A 20,900-nucleotide genomic window follows, 5' to 3' on the forward strand; every position below is an offset into this window, starting at 1 on the left:
TCCATTATCCCGTCTCGTTTCCTGTTTTTAGTGGCATAATAGGCAACACTAGCCTCTTGCCAAAGAAGAGAAAAAAAAAAAAAAAAAAAAAAATACCGTACAATTTACCACAGATAAGCGGAAAATGCTGTCACTTCCTTAGAGTTAGTTGTAGTCTCTATGCTTTACCCAATACATTTCGTAATATAAGAGCCTTAATGAAACTGATATTAAGTTTACGTAATAGTGCATTTTCTAACTGAATGTATTGTCAATTATTGACTTCTATTGTCAATTGACTTAGTACAATTTCCCAACTTTTCGTAGAATAAGTTTACGGGCAACCGTATGATGATGTTGTAGTGATTACTTGCTCAGAACGTGAAGAGGTAAGAACAATGAGTATTTAGCGACTATATTGTTACCGCTATTATTTATGTTTGTGTTTGTAATGTAGCAGCAGCAGGAAAGGAGATGAAGTGATAAGTCCAATGATTGCTATTTACATTATGTATATTAACAAAATATTTACAATGAATATATATACAAGAAAGATGATTCGGTCTCGAATGACAAGCTTGTTATTCTTCTTGCCCCATCGTAACTAGGCAACGGTGTTGCCGCACGTTGATAGTAGATGCGCCACAAGTACAGTAAATATATCAAAAGAGTAAGAAACATAGACAGACAGGCATTAATAGTATAGTAGATATAGTCATATAGTATGTGACACATATATGTTACAATTTTTAGTTTGCGCTCGAGTTTGGTATACCATAAATAATATTATATTTGGGAAGTTAAACAGTGCTGATGTTTGTTTCGAATCGTAACTTTTATAACATTACGACATGGCTTTTAGTCGTTTCTTTTGTTTGGTTTGCTGCCTGGGAAGGCCGCAAATATCTTCTTTAAATTCCTGATTTATGGATATCGACGACCGTTAACAATTAAATTTATTGAGTTATGTATTTGGAATTTCCGGTATTTCGGGAACAAGGGTAGGGGTTAAAGTTTACGCCTTAAGAAATGCCGAAATCAAAAAAATCACACAGCCTTCCGTACCTACCATATCACCAGAACAGGGAAGTGTCATTCTGCAGGATAAAGTTAATACCCAATTAGTGACGGGCATAGAATACGGGTATCCACTATACATTTGTAACACAATGTAATTATATTTTTTGGTAACATTAAATAACTATTTTATTTAGTAACATTAGAAGTATTATGAATGACTTGGGATAAGGATGGTATTAGGAAATACTTAATAAATAAATATCCCTACAACGAAAATTATAAACAAAATAAAAACAAATTAACAGTAAACAATATTTTATTTAAATATAAGGCGATACAATTTTAGAAAATCAAATTCGATAGACAGAACAACAATTCTTTGCTTAAAATAAAAGTAAAAAACGGCCATGATTCCAACAAAAATACTGTGGTTATAATGTCTTACTTAAAAATAACACTTATGTGCATAGGGACTAAAATGAAGTCTTTAAAATGCAGACAATACTTTGACTTTATCTAATGAGTGTTTAGAACGCAAGGCCTGCGTCGGCGTATGTGGTCACAATCTTCTCTATGGAGTTTGCATACGCAGCTGTTCTCAGATCTAGGCCCAAGTTGAACTTCAAGGCAGTCTTCATGATGGCCTGAAAACGTAACAAATTCGTAGATTACAAAACTAACAGTATTAAAGAAATGAGGAAGATTCTTATTTGGATTAATCTAACGCGTTTTCTACTTTTGGAATAGTTCCCAGAATTTATACTACGGGAATTCAACATCTAACAAGCATAAGTACTTAAAATATTTTTTTTTTATTTTATTTTTGAAGAAAACTTGTTTTTAATTAAATATATGCATCTTTATCCTAGACCCTTTTATCTTTTGAGGTTTAGTTGTTTTAGATTAATATATAATCTAGTTATTTATTTTCGTACCAGCGGATGTATCAACGTAAAATAATATAAGACACAAAGACGATACGCTAGTCTCTCCAGTCTTAGTACATGAAGATTTGAGAAATCTACAATTAACTAAATATAAGAATATTAGATTTTTGTGATTAACAATCACAAAAATGGTTTTAGAAGTAAAAAACTACATTACAAATAAAATGATGAAAGCAATCCAGCCATGTGTATTGTGGACAGTCAGACAACAGACTCTCTTTATAGCATCAATGTAAACAAAATTTTATTATATTTAAAAATGCTTACCCTTGCAGACCTCTCCATAGTGTAGTCAAGGCCGGAGTGGACAATGTCCTTTTCGGAGGCACCAGAGATCCTCTTCTGGAACGACTCGGAAGGCGTAACAGGAATACGGCCACCGACACGACCGAAACGCCTCTCTAATGATTCTTGTACAGATTCTGAAATAGATGCACATATATTAGCTTGATAATAAAAATAAAACAAATCTGTCAATCGAAAAGGACTGCGTTTTCGTATCTTCGTATACCTACACAAATATATTAGAAGAAGACAACTTTATCATGACTTGACGATTAATTTGACCACCTAAATGAACGAAAATGTAATGAAATACAGACATACAAGTATGTAAGTACTTCAAATCCTCATAGGATTTGAAGTAAACTTCATGAGTAGCCACGTATCCTGAAATTTAGTTCAATAATATTTCATATTAAGTATATAATCGAATAAAGAATCTACTTTCGGCATATCGTTGATATAACAAATAACAAATGCAAAAAAATAATGTAAGTAGACCGATATTTTTAGGAAGACCAAGAGAAATTTTAAGTATTTTTTGTGTCATAAGTAACGGGATTATTACCTAGAAGATGGTGGTTAGACTCGCGTTCATATTTGAAGGTGAGACGTCCGTATGAGACGTGGTTGAGGTTCTTGAGCCATTCGAAGAATGACACGGTGACACCACCAGCGTTGATGTACAAGTCTGGGATGACGAGGATGTTGCGGTCAATCAGGATTTTGTCGGCAGCCGGGGTAGTTGGACCGTTGGCAGCTTCGGCAATGATCTAGAAATAAAAAAAATAAAATATAATCTGTTATTAAACTGAAAGTAATATATTAACACGACTCCAAAACCCTAGCAAATATACAATTTGTAAACATGAATTTAATTAAAAAATGAGAAAATGTTGCATTACATTATTGATAGTACCGTAATGTCGCATCAAATATTTATTTTGCTAAAAACGCACTACGGCTTCAGAGCATATAATGTTATGTTAGCAAAAACCCATATTTGTGTGTGTTGCGAGTAGCAACTACTTAAAACGAATGTAGGTATCAAATGTCAATACGTGCAATGTTTGCTGACTACTAAGGGCCGTACGTTTATCTGTCTGTAGGTACAGGTAGGCCGTACCTACACCTGCAAAGTTCTATAAATTTCAATTTAGTACAGTGGACAAGCTCATATTCGCCCGCTAAACAGCACTGATTTGTAGTTTTACGTAATCTAAATCAGGTAAGATAACTTATTATTAGTATCTTAATATCTAAGATTATTTACCCTGACTGAATACTACTGCGTTTAATACCTACACTAATTTTATCGCACAGAGACAACATTTAGAATATAATCACAATAATTTATGTCACGTTTTCAAATATATCTGTAATCACACCTATCAGTCTAGTAAGTAATAAAGTTAGATTGTTAAATAAGATTTTGTAAAAATCGATAGCAATACTATGTGTAAATCTGAAGAATTTGTATGGCTGAACGCGCTAATCTCAAGTACCTACTGATTAGAAATAAAAATATATTTTAGGCTAATCGTCATCATCGTGCTAAGACCAATAGGAGCGGAGTATCAATTATTATGCAAAACTGGGTATTATAATAAAATATGATAAAAAGTATATCATTAATATAATAGCCGAAACTATATCGTTTTTGGTTTTAAGACTAGCCGATCATAGCTAGTATAGGTAATAAGATATTGTTGTCATTAGTTAAAATAAAAAAAAAACAAAGATAAACATGTTTACATTATTCACAAATTGGATCAATGCCTGCTCTACCGACGTAGCCGGCCATGTACGCCGACAGGCATTGTTGTTAAACCAGCAACATACCTTAGCCTGAATTTTGTGAGCATTTTCTTTGTGGATGACTTGTTCAACTGCAGCCGGTACTAAGATGTCGCATTTTTCGTACAACATGTTTTCACCTTCGTAGGGGGTGGCTCCGGGGAAACCAACAATCGTGCCTCTCTCGATCCTGTAGTCTTCCAAAGCCTGAGACATACAAATATTATTATTCAAAAAAGCTTAGGTATATTAAATTTATTTATATTCCTATTTTATTACGGGTATGTATGATTATTTAAATGCGTTTACTTGAATGCACTATACTGTAAAAAATTAACAATGGAAATAATAGTTATTCTCTATCGACTACAAAAACCAAATATTATCTGATATTCATCTTAATAAACCTCCCTGCTTATTATATTTATAAGAAATAGTAGACACTGTAAATAAGTTGGTACTCTACTATACAAAATAATGCAAATACTAGGTAATATCACAGATAACATAATATTACATAGTAATATTATTATGAAATAAGATGGATGATATAATAAACATAATGAAATGTGAGTAGTCGATTTCAGACTTCACGAATAAACAAGCATCCTTGGTACACGTGACTACCGTAAAAAGGTTCAATGTTCGGTTATTCGCGTTGGTTTCATCAGTCACGTGGCCGTCTCGATCCACGAATATAAATTGCCACGAACAACACACCTCCAAAACATCTCAACAAGATGTTTCCGTACTTGCATTTTTTCATGTAAATATTATATAAAATTTTACATGAAGTGTACATTACATAGTGACACACCCATAAGGAAAAGTTAACAACAATACTAGCAATTGAATGCGTAACACATTAAATTATATACCTACTTGCTATTTCACACAAATAGTTGGGAGTAAAAAATGAACTCTACCACCTTTTACACAAATACTAATCGTCTATAAAGCCATTTTAACAATTACAGTGTTTTGTCACTTTCTTTCTAATGCTGAAAATAGTTGGTATGAAAAGGTCAACAATGTTCTAAAGCTATAACAGGTTTCTAGTAAGTTTGTTGTGAAGAAGCCGAAAATAGGATCACTGCGGCGTGACACTAATGGCTCATACTATAATAATAGACTCTTAAGCTTTATAATATAAAAGAGTATACGAATTTTGTATTTAGGTATATATATGTGGAAGTAAACACTGCACTAATCGAAAAATCTAAAATTTAAAAGGTACATTAGCCATAAAAAACGAAAATAGACATGAGAGAATGGCACGCTGGATCCGTCCACATAATAAAACAAGTTGCGCCTTGTTTTCCTTCAAAAAATGAAGAAACAGTTCTCTATATTTATGATACAAAAAAATTAATACGAATTAGCAACTAAGAAACCTGGTAACGAAACAGGTTTGTAAATTGCAAACGAGCAAACGTAGTTTTTTGATTTAAACATCCACTCTGGAAGTTTCAACCTTAACAAGTAACCTCATCGATGAACGACGAGTAAACTCGTGAAACTATAGTGGAATTGGTCTCAAACAGGTTCAAGGTAACAGCAATTAGACAACCTGATAGTTGATAACACACAATATTAATTTATTTACACGAAATTGCAATATTAAACAAGTCGGAGAGGCATTCATATTGATTTCGATTATTAATCGCAATTTCGAAATAATAAGAAATACGGATATATTTTCCTACTTAGTCAATCGATTCCGTGCTATAGCACATTGACAACAATGGTAAATACTCATTTATTTTATATGTACCTTAAATATTATTTCTTCCAAAAGTGACAACAAGTGTACAATTTGCACAATTAGTAAAAGATTAACTTTAGAAGACTATTAAGTATATATACTTTATTAATGTGACGCGGTCATTATTTATACGTAAAATTAAGAAAATTACGAGATCTTATCATGTTTTATTCATAAATATCGATGGCGGCAGTACTTCTGCTGGAATTCGGGAACATAATAATAATAAATAAAATCTGGTAATACATAGAACTCGTACTAAGTACAGTATCTAATTTTCCAAAGGACATAAAAACAATTTTATTTCATAAGTTTTTAACAATTCGAATTTTGAATAATAAAATATAGACAAAGAAATCAGTGTATCTCACCTTAGGATTGATACCTTCTGGGTTGTAAATAGCACCATCATGTTCAATAACACCGATGCACAGTGCGCCGGCGCGTACCAGGTAGCGGCAGGTGTGCAGGCCCACGTTACCGAAGCCCTGCACGATGAATGTTTTGCCACCCCAGCCAGGGGTCGTGCCTATTTAAAATAATTAAATATTCGTCGTATGAGAATATATGGATAATTCTTTGATACTATTTAGAGAATATATAGGTATGTAGTGTACCTACGTATTTGCACGCATCGTGACTTAGAGTTGAAGTTTTCAAAACGTTATGTTACTTAGTTGTTTTGACTGTGCATTGATTGATACTAAGGAGAAACGATTTTACAGGTAAAAATTATATAAACATACCATTGCTTCACAAATCAATAAAATTATTATGCACCCCATTTTACTGATACAGCTTCAATCATATTTTAGGTAATATGTAAAGTTCTAATCAATCAAGTCAAGAGTATAATCTATGTTACAATATAAAAAGTACTAAAATATACTAACCAATCATACTCATATAGTTGGCCTCATTGATAAAGTTTTCCAGACCGTGGAATACTCCTCTCCCTGTGGCTGATACTCTGCCGTGGATGCCTCCCTAGATTAGAAAGGTTTAATCTTAAATCAATTATGTTTAGTTATTCAAATGACTATATACCAACATATAATATATACATATAATCATAATTTACACTACTAACATAGAATCATAATTTAGTAATTAGTCAAAATATATATATATATATATATTTATATATATATTTATTTTATTCAACAAATAGGAGATACTTCTTTGATAAAAAAAATAATAATTGAAGCTGAAGCTGAAATACACATAAAACAGAGATTACTCAAATAAGAACGATGATACATTTCTTTGCCTGTTTTCATTTTAATGTTTTACCTGTTCGTATTCATAGAACTCATACCTGATTGATGGGTTTTCCAGTAACGCAGGCATGAGCATTGATGTCCTGATAGCCAATAGTCTTGGCGTAAGTGTCAGCGATCCATGACATCTCACGTTCTCCGGTACCCATGTCAGGGGCGGGTACATCAACGCCGGGTCCTGTAATTAGACATTCTCAATTGTTTTGGCTTTTGTCAATAGTTGTGGATTTTTTCATAATAGGGCAAAACGTCATCGTTAACCACCGCTTCGTTTCGATTTTAGTTAACATGATGTCAGTAAAAATATAATACCTTTCAGTATATCGTTATCTAGGCCACAACACATGAGTAAACTAAAATTATGACGGGGCGAGGACAGTCATTATATTAATTAACCTAATTGTAAAAGAGTACTATTAGCCTTATTGTTATCAATGTCAGTTCGTACTCCATGAGGTTTACCTCGGAACCTTATGGGTTCCAAGGTAGGTGTAACACTGGGCTACGAAATCATCATGATAGGCTAATTGACCTTCATGATCTATCATTATCCACTTTCATCATGTTACATTAAAAAAAAAACATAACTATGAGTTTCCGAGATAAAAACATTGTTTATATGTTAGAGTCAGTAGTATCTACTATATTATGTTTATGTAAACAATTGCCATTCCTATTTAAATTCTTACAATCTGCATTGGAACATATCTTAATACGAATAATTTATTTCGAAACCACACAATATCTCTTATATCTGGATATGACGTGATGATACGCTATGAAATTATTGTGGAGGTAGCAGCTAGCCTACTAATCAAGGTGGATGTAAACGTAAATTGTACTGAAATGAATGTAAACTATCACATTACACATCAGTTTTGTTATGCCTCAGACATTCTACGACTTCATTGAGTGAATCTTTTTGAACGTAATTAGGCACAAAATGCATACGAAATCCGAATCTAAATAAGTTTTGTACTATGTGTTGTTTCTTACATTCTTTGTACATAATTCACACAGATAATAATAAACTCCATTTACTAAAAAAAATATTATACATAACAACTTAAAAGCCGATTTCGATAACTTTTTAAATTATTGCATTTTATTATTAAGCGTTAGATATATGTATACTTAGAAAGACTTAGGTATATATTAAATATTACATAGGTACTCAAACTAGCGACCATCGGAAGATGAGTTAGATTAGGAAACCGCTACATCATCATGTCACAACGCTAAAATAAATTAAGTCAATTGATTTCATTGCGATTAAGATAAGATAAAAATTGTTAATTATTATTATCGGTTGCTACACCAAATGGCGGTCGTTTGTTTGCAGATATGAACATTTACCTACTACTCTGCTAATAGTGATTTAGAAAACTGAATAACTTTTATCACAGCTTTACATAATGTATGTGCGATAATTTTTTGCGTTAAATTAAAACGTATAAGATGACACGAATACGTAATTTAATTACTTACTACATTTGTAGTATAATGATATTATTACTTGTCGTCAAGTGTGATTATTAAATTAACAGGTAGGCAAGTTACGTGCATGTGTAATTTTCTTGGTATGCATTTTACATTATTGTGCTAAACTATTAGGAAACGAAGGGTTTACTTTAGATAATCGGCATACGAATCTATCGATGGTAGCTGGTGAATACGTATAAATATGTAAGTATAATTTATAAAATACTGAAATATTAGTCTTAAAAATGATTGTGAAAGGTATATAATATGGTACTGTATAAAATTCCGGAGGGATCTTTCAAATCTGTAGTCTGAACTAGGGTGAAACTTGCAGTTTCACCCTAGTTCAGACTGCTCAGACTGCAGACTCTACGATATCTGACGTTTACATACTGAAAATAAAAATAACATTATAATGATATTTGTGAGCGGTAATAAAAAAAAAACGATTGGGAACTGTAACATTTCTTGAGAAAGAAGAGAATGTCTCTTCTTATGTATTCATGTAACATAATTATTTCTAGGTACTCTAGTCTCTTCATATTTTTATTATAACAGGGAAAAAACTATAAGCAGCTGACTGTTGATAACAATGTCACAAGTTATCATGCAATTTTTTTATAATTATAATTTAGGTATAGTTTGTTGTCTTCACTAGAAGACTATGCCATTTCATAAGAAATATCTAAACATATCTTTTGTAAGATCTTTATTTTAATTTAATGACAATGTAAAGGCTTATAACTAGAGCTCTACCAGGAATACAGTTTGTTACAAAGAAATTATTCTGCTGAATTATGACTGAATACAGATTTCACCATTCCGGAGAAATATCTAGAAAGATGTTAAACTTTTTCTATTAGAAATTGTTTACTAAGGTAGACTTTCAATTCCATGGGTACTTTCATTTTCCCTATTTCAGCAGTTAACCAGCAAATTTGTAGAAAAGAAGGATGTGGCATAACATGATAGTCCTCCGAAATTGTAACACTCAAGTCATATAATAACGTTCATATGTAACGGTTACCACTTACCATCAGGTGGCTAGTCACCTTGTTTGCCATTCCAATTACAAAAAAAACCGTGTATAGTAGCGGCTGGCTATTTTGATACATAGAAGTCGAATCACAACAGACCATTGTTTGCTGTTCTGCGGTTAAAATCTTTGATTAGATAAAATTATAAGATCACGAGGAATAAGAGGTAAACAATTCTAAGCCTTGTTACAATAACAATTCACTGTTTATGTTGATAAAATGTTAGGAGTTGTCAATAATGCAACTGCGACAAAGTTTTAAATTGTTTATGTAGTGCTCCTATACATACATACGTGGGAGGATGTTGTGATAATGTTGTGATGTCCAATTTACTAGGAACTACTGATCATGATATTATTTTCAGTGTACGTGGCAGTTATTACTCTACAATGCTATTTCTGAGAACCTCCCTAGTACAAGTTATGCCGGTATAAATGATTAAAGTATTTCAAGAATTAACCTTGGTGATATTTTTGGGCCCATATTATATTAACACTACCGCTCCTATAAGAACTAATTATGATATTAAGTTAAAGTAGGTATGTGCTTTTGTCATTGCAAATCACAATCTTCAATGCCACTACTGGGAATTTCGTATTATCTGCTCGTATTTTGTCCTTCACATGGAATCTTATACGCATTATAATTTCATAGCAGAAATAACAAAGATGAAGGTGTTTTTGTAAGCTGTCAGTGTTTTAAACATATTATCTATGTCTTTCATAACAAATATATAACACATGAAATCATATGACATGTCTTATCACCATATCTCATGTTCTATTAGATGACATGAGTAAATAAAATATCGTTTCCCAATCATTACACACGTAAATAAAACATTATTTCAATAAATATATAATGCGTATACATGCATTTAAAAATTTCATAACCGACGTGTCATAATTAACAGCAGTTTTTTACATAAGTAAACTAATTGAGGTATTAGACTAAATACTACTTTAATACGATCAGAGCCAATTTATATAATACAATAATCAAAATATCGATTAGTTACATAGCGATATGATAATCATTTATTTGAAATAGGTTTCGCATTTCTTCCACTTAAATAGATTGATTGAATTGCTTGACATAATCTTTTAGTTAATTCATAACTTATATAGATATATTTAATCAGAGGACCTCGGTGGTCTAGCTGTCTAGCACACCCCTTTACTTTCGATGGTCGCGGATTTGATGATACGGGAGTCATATTATATAATTACCTGATGACCGTTGTGCTGGTCATTCATGTAGGCTACAGTTATCAATTATTAATCACTGGATCGTCCGCATGTTTATCTGCCAGTACATTAGCATTAAATATTTGAAGAGAACATAAATTAGAGAAATATGTTTTACTTACCAATGAAACCTTTTTTGGCCAGCTCAAGTGCAAAGCGACGAGTAATTTTCTCCAGTTCATGCTCCGAGTACTCTTTGGGGTTGATTTTAATGCCAGCCTTAGCACCACCGAACGGCACATCCACACAGGCGCATTTGAAAGTCATCAAAGCAGCGAGGGCCTTCACCTCATCTCTAGTCACGTCCGTTGAGAATCGAATACCTGGAGGTACAAAAATAACCATTTGATACTTACATCATTTTCTTAAAAACTCGGTCTAATAATTCAAATTAAAATGGGACCAATCGTAAAGTATACTCTTTCAAATAAAAAGTATTTTTTACTAGTTTATAAATGAAGGAATAATGTAGACAGTATACAAACATTAAAAAATGTACAGCAGAATTAAGAATCTTCTTTTTTTTGAGAGTCATTTACAAAATATTTACAATTTGTACCTACTTTCTTTATATAAAAATAATGGTAAAATATTTATATTATTATAGGTTTTATAAAAGTTCTAACAATCTGATTATGCGGTATTTTAAATATGTTACTTATTTAGAAAGGTGATTAAATTTTTTCTGTTTCAATTTTACAAATAATTTACGCGGCTTCGCATGTGTGACGGCGACATACGCATTTATAAATATATTGATTGACCGGAATAGGTAAAACTAGTCCATGTCTTTATCCGTGGTATGATATAGCTGTTAAAGTACCAAAAGATAACTAACAAACATTGATACATCGATTGTAATGTTCTGAATGGTTAATAGATAATACTATTTTCAATATTATCTTAGAGAACATAAATTCAATATAATGTAGTACATAATATTGAATTTATGTTAAATATCTGAAATATATGTCTCTAATAATGTAGATAACAGCATAGGAATACTTGTCTATGTCTATCTTCATACCTATATTATAATTTAAACAAAATACAAGAAAAGCCTTCTCCATGTAGGTAATTAAGGACTTTCAAATTATCGACGTTACATATATTACGTATTCCTAATCATACTTAATTTGACAATTGACGAAAGTAATTTCATAAATTTAATTAAGTACTAAGATACACTATTAAAATTGTCTTTAAAAAGTATGTCTTGATTGCAAAATCAGATTAATAGGAAAAATTATTAACATGCATACAAAAAATCTTTTCATACCAACTTAACGTACGTAATATATGTGAAGATTACGTGATGTTTAATGTATAGTCAATTAAAAAGAACAATTGGGTAATAGTAGTAATTAGTAGTGTATATTTGCAAATTTTTATTGTCATTATAGGCTTTTACAATAGCATAAGTGGGAGCAAATCACGCGGGTTTATCGAGCGGAGACCTAATTCCCATGTGAATTTACTTAATGTATCTGATGTTTTAGGACTAACTCTTTTTTATACATATAATTATTATCATGAGACATTACTTTTTAGCTAGGAATTAAGTAAATTCACATCACATAGAGACCCTAAATACATAAAACGAATTACGATTGTAATAACAGATGTGTGCTTATTGTGCACTTCGTTCTTTCTGCCTATCTTGTAAGTGTTTTTTTCAACTAATGTTGACCACTTTACCGGACTTAGTATTGGAGATAGTGGCGGAATTGTTAGTAATGAGGACTAGTGAACTACTAGCACATCGCCCATATTAGGTCGACGGCCACGAGGTTCCCCATGGAAAATACCATTGGTAATTCCTAGTGAACGATGGGCTAGCTGACCTGGCCTCATTATTTATCATCATTCACGGTGCCACGCCAGCGTATACCGTTAGCGCAGACAGGTGCATCATAGCATTATCACCCATAAAAAATAGTGGTTACATATATCTTAAAATATACCTACTGAATTATTGTATATGTAACAGTAAATATTTAGTCTTGTTGAATGTCATATTTCATCATAATAATGTTGACAGCGTTGATAATTAGTATAATCGTTCAATTACCTACAGAGCAACGGTGACGTGATGAATTACTGAGAGGAAATGTCATTGCTCTGACGATTATGTGTAATGATCTAGTATTTACCGAATGTTACGTTACTTTAACAAGTTCTACAAAATAGCCGTAAATAACCGTAGTAAAGAATAGACTGCTCTAAAAGCATTAGGTTTACTAACAGAAATGCTGTTATGTATTAGATATTTCCCACGAGGAAAGCACTTCCGTCACTTTAATTAGCCTATGTCCAAAAATAAACCTTAATGTTTCAGACTAATATAGTAATAATTTATACAACCTATTGTATAAACATTTATTCATTCAGACTATAGGCAATTTTATAATTCATTCATTATAAACATGCCTATAGTCAGAAATATAAAATTTATTCCTTTGTGAAACTGTATTCCGTTATATATTCGTTTGTTTCATGATAATATTCTACTTATTTATCTTTACCAATCTCTTGAGATAGATATACTCGTATTGATTATTATAGATGTGTAATTTTAATCTTAAGTTGCCAAAGATTATCTATATTTTCAAAGAAATATATATAGTTAGCACTTAGAATATAAAGACCATTTCAGTTTTGTTATTGATCTTTGATTCATATATCGTCCTTGGGGTCATACAAATAAATGATAAGAAAACCTAATCTGTAAGTGGATGGTCAAAACCATTATTAAAAATAGGTACCTACTTACTCACATGTATAAATAATAATAATTTCATTATTTTATAATAACAATATTTATTAAACAAACAAGATACTGTTAAGTTAGACGAAAACGTAATTAAATTATGACGATAACAAAATTAAATCAGGTATCATTAAATGAAATGTCTAGAGACCGTATAGACTCCATCATTAGTAGCCCATCGTCTTTTGTTTGTCAAAATAAAAAAGATAAGCTTTATTTTTCTAGTAAATATATTTTGGTCTCTGAAATACCGTCCTGCTGTGCCCTACGAAGATAAAAGAGCTACTTTTCTAAATGCGGCAAGAAACGTAATTTTACTTTATAAATAATGAGTGATTTATTTAGTATGTATTTTTTATACGAAATGACTAAAACACAGTCACACAAGACAATAAAAAATTGAATGTCTATTTCGGTTCGTTTAGAATATTATATATATGTACTATATTGTCAGTTTGTTGTATTGAAAGAGTCACTGTCACTTATTAAAGAGGCCGTTCATAACTTGCAGTGAAGTGAAAATAAAGCATTATAACAACGATTGCACGATTAAAAAAACAAAAATATTTTTTAAGTGTTATTTTTAAGAAACGCTATCTGTCATTTCAACAAATACTTATTCGTTACGCAGACTACTTTGTACAAAGTTTGCTTCGGTAAAATACATATACACGTCCGAGTCTGTTTACAATAAGTTGTTTATCAGTTTGTAAGGGTTTTGTTATGATTTTAAGTGATACATTAAACATCTATCCGTGAAACGTGACAATTCTGAAGTCATGATATTTGTATGTAGAGTGTATCCATAAAATTATCACCAGGTGTTGATACTTCAGATACCTGTTACTTAAAGTATGTGTAATACTAATGATAATACTTGTTATTTAAAGTCATTGCGCAACAACCATTATGACGCAGCTCCGCGTCACTGACACGCCTTCATGACTGGCGTGCTATTGGAGAAGTAGGTTTAGACAGCTACTATTAGCTACCCATATTTATTATTTATCTTATTGTTCAAAATCATCTATCGCAGTAGATATTTTTAACAATAGCTTTACACGTGATCTTTATTTCCGTAATCAAGTTACTAAGCTGTGAGATAGAGGCGTATCTGATCAACAAACACGAACGCTGAAACCAAGCACCTATAGGCATATATCTGCCCACATCTATTTAGTTACATAGGAACGACAAAAAAGTCAAGGTCATTAGCAACTATTACATTATTTTTAACTCGGCTCAATATTCTCTGTAACTCACAGAGCAACATTCATTCATATATTTCATATGTACGTTTTTGTATGACCAACCAACAATTATGACAAATTCCGAGATTTCAGTGGCCATGTTGTATGCCGGTATCAATCTTTGCTGTGTGTGAAACAACGGTGTATCACGATTGTGGATGTAAAATAAAATAGGTATAACTGGCAAGAGGTATAAATGAACTGTATTATCTATTTTATCTAATACCTGTGGACCTGTGTTTCATTCATCATAAACAAGTGATCCGTTCAACGATCTTGAAATACATTTAAGAGTATATAAAAAATTGTATATGGAAAGTTTTATTATAAGTTATTGGAGAGGAAGGCAAGAGTTGTTGAATCCTTGGCTCTTGACTCTTTAGCCAATTACCATAAACGTACCGTACTTATGTAAAAACAAGGCTATCCTAACACTTTGGTTCATACATCTGTATGGAAACGAAATGGGTCTAAATAGTACAGCAAGTTGGCGCAATACGCTAGGTACTGCGCCAACTGGACACAGCGCAAATCACTTGAGAGCCCCATGTACCGCTGGAAGGACAAAGCGGTCATAGACCTTTGGATCACCTTAATATTACCGATTGGCAAAAGTCAACACGGAATTTAGCACAATGGTACGTTATCCAATTTACGGGTTTCTTAGTCGTGGTTGTTTACGTACGTAAATCAGTCGCTTTGCAATGTAGAAATAAATTTACATTTAGGATTTTATAATAAATGTCAAGAATCTTTCTAGATAAATACGCTTCATTACGCGAATATTTAAATAAATAAAAAAAAATAGGCAATAGAATCTATCAAGTCTAGAATCATCCAATGCAGCGCAAATACAGGTAGCGTTCGTAAAATTTTTGACAGCAGTTTTCCATTTATGATTCGTTATCATTTATAACAAATCAGTTTGATTTGTTAATAATTTATGAATCCATATAACTTTTCCATTGTCACGCTATTAGGAAAATTAGTTTTATATATAAAAACACGTAAAGTACAAACAAATAAAATATATATTGGTAATAATTAGTAAAGTATAGTGACGTTTGTTCTATGCAAAATAATTGCATACCGATATTATGATTATACAGTTGAATGCTCCATTTGGAGTATTACAGTAGTAAGGGCATTTATTTTTTATTAATCTATTTTGAGTAAGCAGTAGCACAACTGTATGAGATAATATTCAAATATTCACATTGCAGTATAGTATCAAGATGTGTTAATATTTAGAATCCATTTGGGCATTAAATTATATAAGAGTCAAAGTTGTATAAATAAATAAATTTTAAAGACAACGTGCACGAATAGGTAAAAGTGCAGTTTATATAACTCGACAGATTGAGATAGCTACATTTCAGATATAATAAGTGTGTAAGATTATTTTAGTTCGATGGCTGATCTCGAGGTGACGATTGCAAAGCTTACAATGTAGCATTTGGAGGTTATGTTTAGCAAAATTTCGAAGTCTGTTAAATTATAACGTTTTTTGTTACTAAATAAATTAAGTTGTTTAGAAATAGTAGAAAATGTTTAATTTATAAAGAGAGTGAGAATATACACCGAATTTTTGCTTTACCTAATTGATGCTAAGAAGTAAGCTTTATTCTGATACCAGGTGAAACAACATTGACATTTGAATTAGGTCAAAGTATAATAAACTAAAATAATAGAAGTTAAATGTAAATTTCAGGAAAAATACTAGTTCCGATCACACATGTCACTGCCCACGTAACGTCACGTGTCTCATGGGCTATAAATATAAATTTCTATTTAACAATTACTATGAGCCGTATAGTCTCTTAACTTAATTTCTTACATCATCGAGACATCAAATCATGATTATAATATTGATTAAAATGAATTGCTACACATACCTCCCTTAGTAGGCGTCCTGTGTGAGGAATGTTGTGCCCGGTATCCAAGAATCATTTCATAATCACCAGAATCACGCCTCAGCGGAAATTGAATTTCAATTATTTGATCACATGGTTGCATCAATTTTAAGATACCGGCTACCTTCTTCTTCTTTTCTTCAACGGATACTCTAGATTTCATGTCCTCTACTAATTTGTCTTCTACTACTTGACAGGCCCTGTGGAAGAAGTACTCCACCATGTCGAAGAATTTTGGATTAGCACTTGTTGGTATATCTTTAAGCCTGTCTGGAATTTCATGACTGGCGTAGGTACGGCAACAAACGTTCATAGCAGCTGGTGTAATTCGTATCAAATTATTGACTGCCTCATTTTGAATTGTATTTTTCAGAGGTGGAACTACCGATTTTGCAATAGTTTTTAAGTGCAACATATTGACTGATTAATTAAGTACTTCGTCGGGTAGGTATCGGGTCGCCCTACAGTGAAGTTTAAATACACAATTTAAGTAGTGTAATATGATAAATTGCAGTGACGACCCGCCCCGACGGACTCGGACTCACTGAATGATGGAACAAAAGGGAAAGAATAAAAAGCGTGAAGCGCAGATATTAATGTTCCTTCTCGCTCTTAGTAGCGAATGTAGATAAAGATAGAGAACATCAATGACTGTGAAGTTAGCTATGAAGATGTGCTAAGAAAATTAAAAAAAATAGAAAATAAATATTTATGTTCAATTAATGCAAGTATCAAGATTATTATGACATAATTTATAGTCAGTGTTAGTGTTGAACTGTCATTCTGATTCCAAATTTAGTAGTGTTAGCGCTATTGTTATGTGCGTGTGCTAATACCACTATAACCTAATATTTTTCATGCGTAATGTGAAACGAATTTTATTACTTGGTTTGGTTGGTTGGTAAACATTCAAATGACAAGATTGACTTTAGTGTGACAAACCTTTCTTCCTCACTTTATTTTGCGTTTTCAGTTGTTTCTTTTGTTTAATTGATACTAGTAATATCTATGCTTATGTTGGTAGAAAGTACGATATACGCAAAATACCTAATTTGTTATTGTATTTCTAGCTAAAATTAGACCCTGAAATGATTTGCATTTTTGACGTGCATATAGGGGTTTTTGAGTGTGATTTGCGTAGAATTTCGTGTATTCAATTTAATTCGTCCAAAGAAGAGTGTACAGTTGTAAAATAGTATCTATTTTCAAGTGGTAATAATAACCGGTTTATAAAGTAAGTTTTTCTAAAGTTTAAATATATAATAAGGTTCTAATTTATATTACTATTATTGTTTAACACTTATTGTTTTCATTTGCAACTAAACAACATTATAATTTTAGGTTCACAAGTAACTATGACAATTACCGAGGAAATGGATTCCTATGATGAAATAAATGAATTACCTGATGAATTAATAATATCAATATTTAAGCTATTACCTCTGGAGTCGCTGTTAGATTGTGAAAAGGTATGTCAACGCTGGAGAAAACTTGTTCGAGATACAACTCTATGGAAGTTTATTGTTATGGTATACTCAGGAAAACCAGGCCAGAGCAAAATAAGCAATCGAAATTTGGAAATTATAAAGACACACAGTGAATTGATTCACTGTTTAAAAATGCAATATGTATATAACTATTCGTTTATTAAGTCAATTCTAGAAAACTGTGATAATCTGACATCGCTTGAACTAGTCATGTGTCGTATAGGAAAAGAATTTGAGTGTGATATTACTAAATGGCCCAATTTAAAGAAACTGAATTTAAAGAACTCTCTACTTCTTAATAACATGAATTTGGAAATCCCATATGATCAATTTAAATATTTAAAATATCTAGCACTGTCCGACTTTGGGTTGACTGCTACTAATTGTTATGCTTTATTACATTGTAATTATTTGAGTAATATCCTTATTGAAAAAATTAAGGATTTAAATTTAAGTTATGTTAAAGAATTGATATGTTCCAAACAGAATATATTGGAAACGTTACATATTTATGGAGGTGATGCTATTGACGATCACTGTTTACATTTGTTGTCACAATGTCATCAGTTAAAAGATTTAGCAGTAATCAGGTGTGAAAACCTAAAAGATGAGGGTCTGGTTGCTCTTGCAGATTTACAACAAATTCAACATTTGCAAATATGGAACAACAGAAATTTCACTGAATTAAATTTGTTAAGAACCCTTAGCAGTTCCAATTTGGTTAAATTACAAAGTTTGAGTTTATCCAGGATAGAAAATGTTTCTCCAGTTATTGTAGATCTTATATCAGAACATTACAAAAATCTAAAGTTTCTGGCGGTTTACCAATGTCCTAGTATCGTAAATACAGATTATGAGAAACAGTTAAAATCTAAATTCCGAAATATAGATGTTGTATTATATTAAAGCCTAACCAAGAAAGCTATGTGATGTACTTTATCTAACTCTTACGTTAATATATTCATATAAAAGTAAGACTAATTCTTTTTTCTAAAGTAAATGTTGTGTTCATGACAATTATTGGAAACAATAATAACCCATAGTTCCGTATAACAATTATAAGTGAATTGAACTTTATATTATTACGGTACCGACTGCCATAAATTACAATACATTACATAAATTACAATTTTTTTAATGAATAATGTCGACCCCGTCAAAACTATGTGGCACTTTTAATGTTACGTGTGCACTACAGTTCATAACATTAATATTAGTCATACGATGGAGGATATCTTGTTTTATTTATTAATACAAATGATTAAATATGAAACAAGATGTCCTGGCTGATCTCCCACGGGGAAAAGGAACAGGGTCGCGGCGAGGAAGACACAAGTTACTACTGATGGAAAACCCAAGAGACTGTTTTCACGTCAAATCTGAAATTTATATTTAGTATATTGCCTAAGGATATATGTACCAAATATACAATTTCAGACCGAGTAGCCATCTATCATCGCCATATAAGCAGACTCGACTTCCCCCCTTATATTGTAGTGCAACTTTTATAAAAAAATGTACAAATTTAAGTAAATCTTAATGTAAATTTTTAGCTTAAACATTTTAAAATTATTATTATAACATGTGCTATTATTTGGAAACATGGATTGTTGTAAATTATGTTGCTAATTCTACCCGAGCGTTTACATAAACGTTATTGTAGCCTCTGTACCAGTTTGTTTAAAATTATATTGTTTTGATAAATTTATATACACGCATATAAAATAAAACAGTTTTGTAAAAATCACAAAAGTATATTCACTTTATAAATAATGGCATTTGAATTACAGAAAATGAGTTTAAATATAAAATAAAACTATTCGCACGAATAGAGAAGGGAGGATTACTACAAATCTATAGTGCGCGGAAAACCATGTACAGTGGATTTGCTTTTGTGTCAGTCTTAAATTAGAACGGCAGCTTGTATAGCCGTGCATTTTATTGTATAAAATTCAAAGAGTTTTACACTAGTCTATTTTCAGTGTTCATATATAAGAAAATGCAGTTATCCTCCCTTTTTATTTTAATTCAGCTTGTTTATATTCCGTACAAAAGTATGTTAAAAATACGAAAATGCTCATCTATTAATTTAATGCTAGATCTCGGTACATACAATTGTTGTAAATATAATTGTTAAGGAATTTAAAACATTAAAAAAATGTGATGTTTATAGTATCTTACATTTCAAGTTTTGACTTTTGTATTGTTTTTATCTGTATTTCTTTTACAAGATTTGTTGGTTTTAGAAACTTCTATTTAACAGAGATATTTCTGGTGCAAGTGTGAATATTTAAGAAATGTGTGAGATAACGAATTGATAAGAGATATGTAGTATCGTAAAATGGGATTGTTCGTTTACTCACAAACATGAATTCAACGATCAATCCCATATCGCTCTCTAGCTCATTTACCACCAACTATGTTCTGTTATATTTGTTCGGTGTATACTCTCCGTGACAATAAATTCAATATTATTTAATAAACATTGGAAATTGTCTTTATTAATACTTTATTCGCCAACAGGGGTTTAGAATAAAAAATAGTAATATACAGATGATCAAGTAAAATAGCTAACAACTTATGTGTTAACGACATTAAATATAATATGTAAATGTACTACATTGTATACAATGAATAGACTGCA

At 31.5% G+C, this 20,900-nt stretch overlaps 2 protein-coding genes across 3 annotated transcripts; one reads left to right on the forward strand and one right to left on the reverse strand.

Moving 5' to 3' along the window:
- Positions 1-1,308: 1,308 nt before the first annotated feature.
- Positions 1,309-17,334, reverse strand: LOC131847906 (glutamate dehydrogenase, mitochondrial). Its single transcript, XM_059197609.1, has 9 exons — positions 16,752-17,334; positions 10,959-11,159; positions 7,109-7,248; positions 6,684-6,777; positions 6,162-6,319; positions 4,071-4,232; positions 2,797-3,001; positions 2,214-2,368; positions 1,309-1,643 (listed from the first exon to the last, which is right to left on the reverse strand). Exons 1-9 carry the CDS (start codon positions 17,182-17,184, stop codon positions 1,527-1,529), a joined length of 1,665 nt encoding a protein of 554 aa, XP_059053592.1. The 5' UTR covers positions 17,185-17,334; the 3' UTR covers positions 1,309-1,526.
- A 144-nt stretch (positions 17,335-17,478) lies between these two features.
- Positions 17,479-19,365, forward strand: LOC131847907 (F-box/LRR-repeat protein 2-like). 2 transcript variants are annotated; one of them, XM_059197611.1, is made up of 3 exons: positions 17,479-17,662; positions 17,840-18,003; positions 18,111-19,365. In XM_059197611.1, exon 3 carries the CDS (start codon positions 18,125-18,127, stop codon positions 19,160-19,162), a length of 1,038 nt encoding a protein of 345 aa, XP_059053594.1. In that variant the 5' UTR covers positions 17,479-17,662; positions 17,840-18,003; positions 18,111-18,124; the 3' UTR covers positions 19,163-19,365. The 2 variants fall into 2 exon arrangements, with proteins under 2 accessions (XP_059053594.1, XP_059053593.1); XM_059197610.1 differs by having other exon boundaries at positions 17,479-18,003.
- Positions 19,366-20,900: the final 1,535 nt, after the last annotated feature.

The sequence above is a fragment of the Achroia grisella genome, unplaced genomic scaffold, assembly GCF_030625045.1.
Source record: "Achroia grisella isolate CSIRO2021 unplaced genomic scaffold, CSIRO_AGI_Agris_v1 utg544, whole genome shotgun sequence".
Taxonomy (NCBI): Eukaryota; Metazoa; Arthropoda; class Insecta; order Lepidoptera; family Pyralidae; genus Achroia; species Achroia grisella.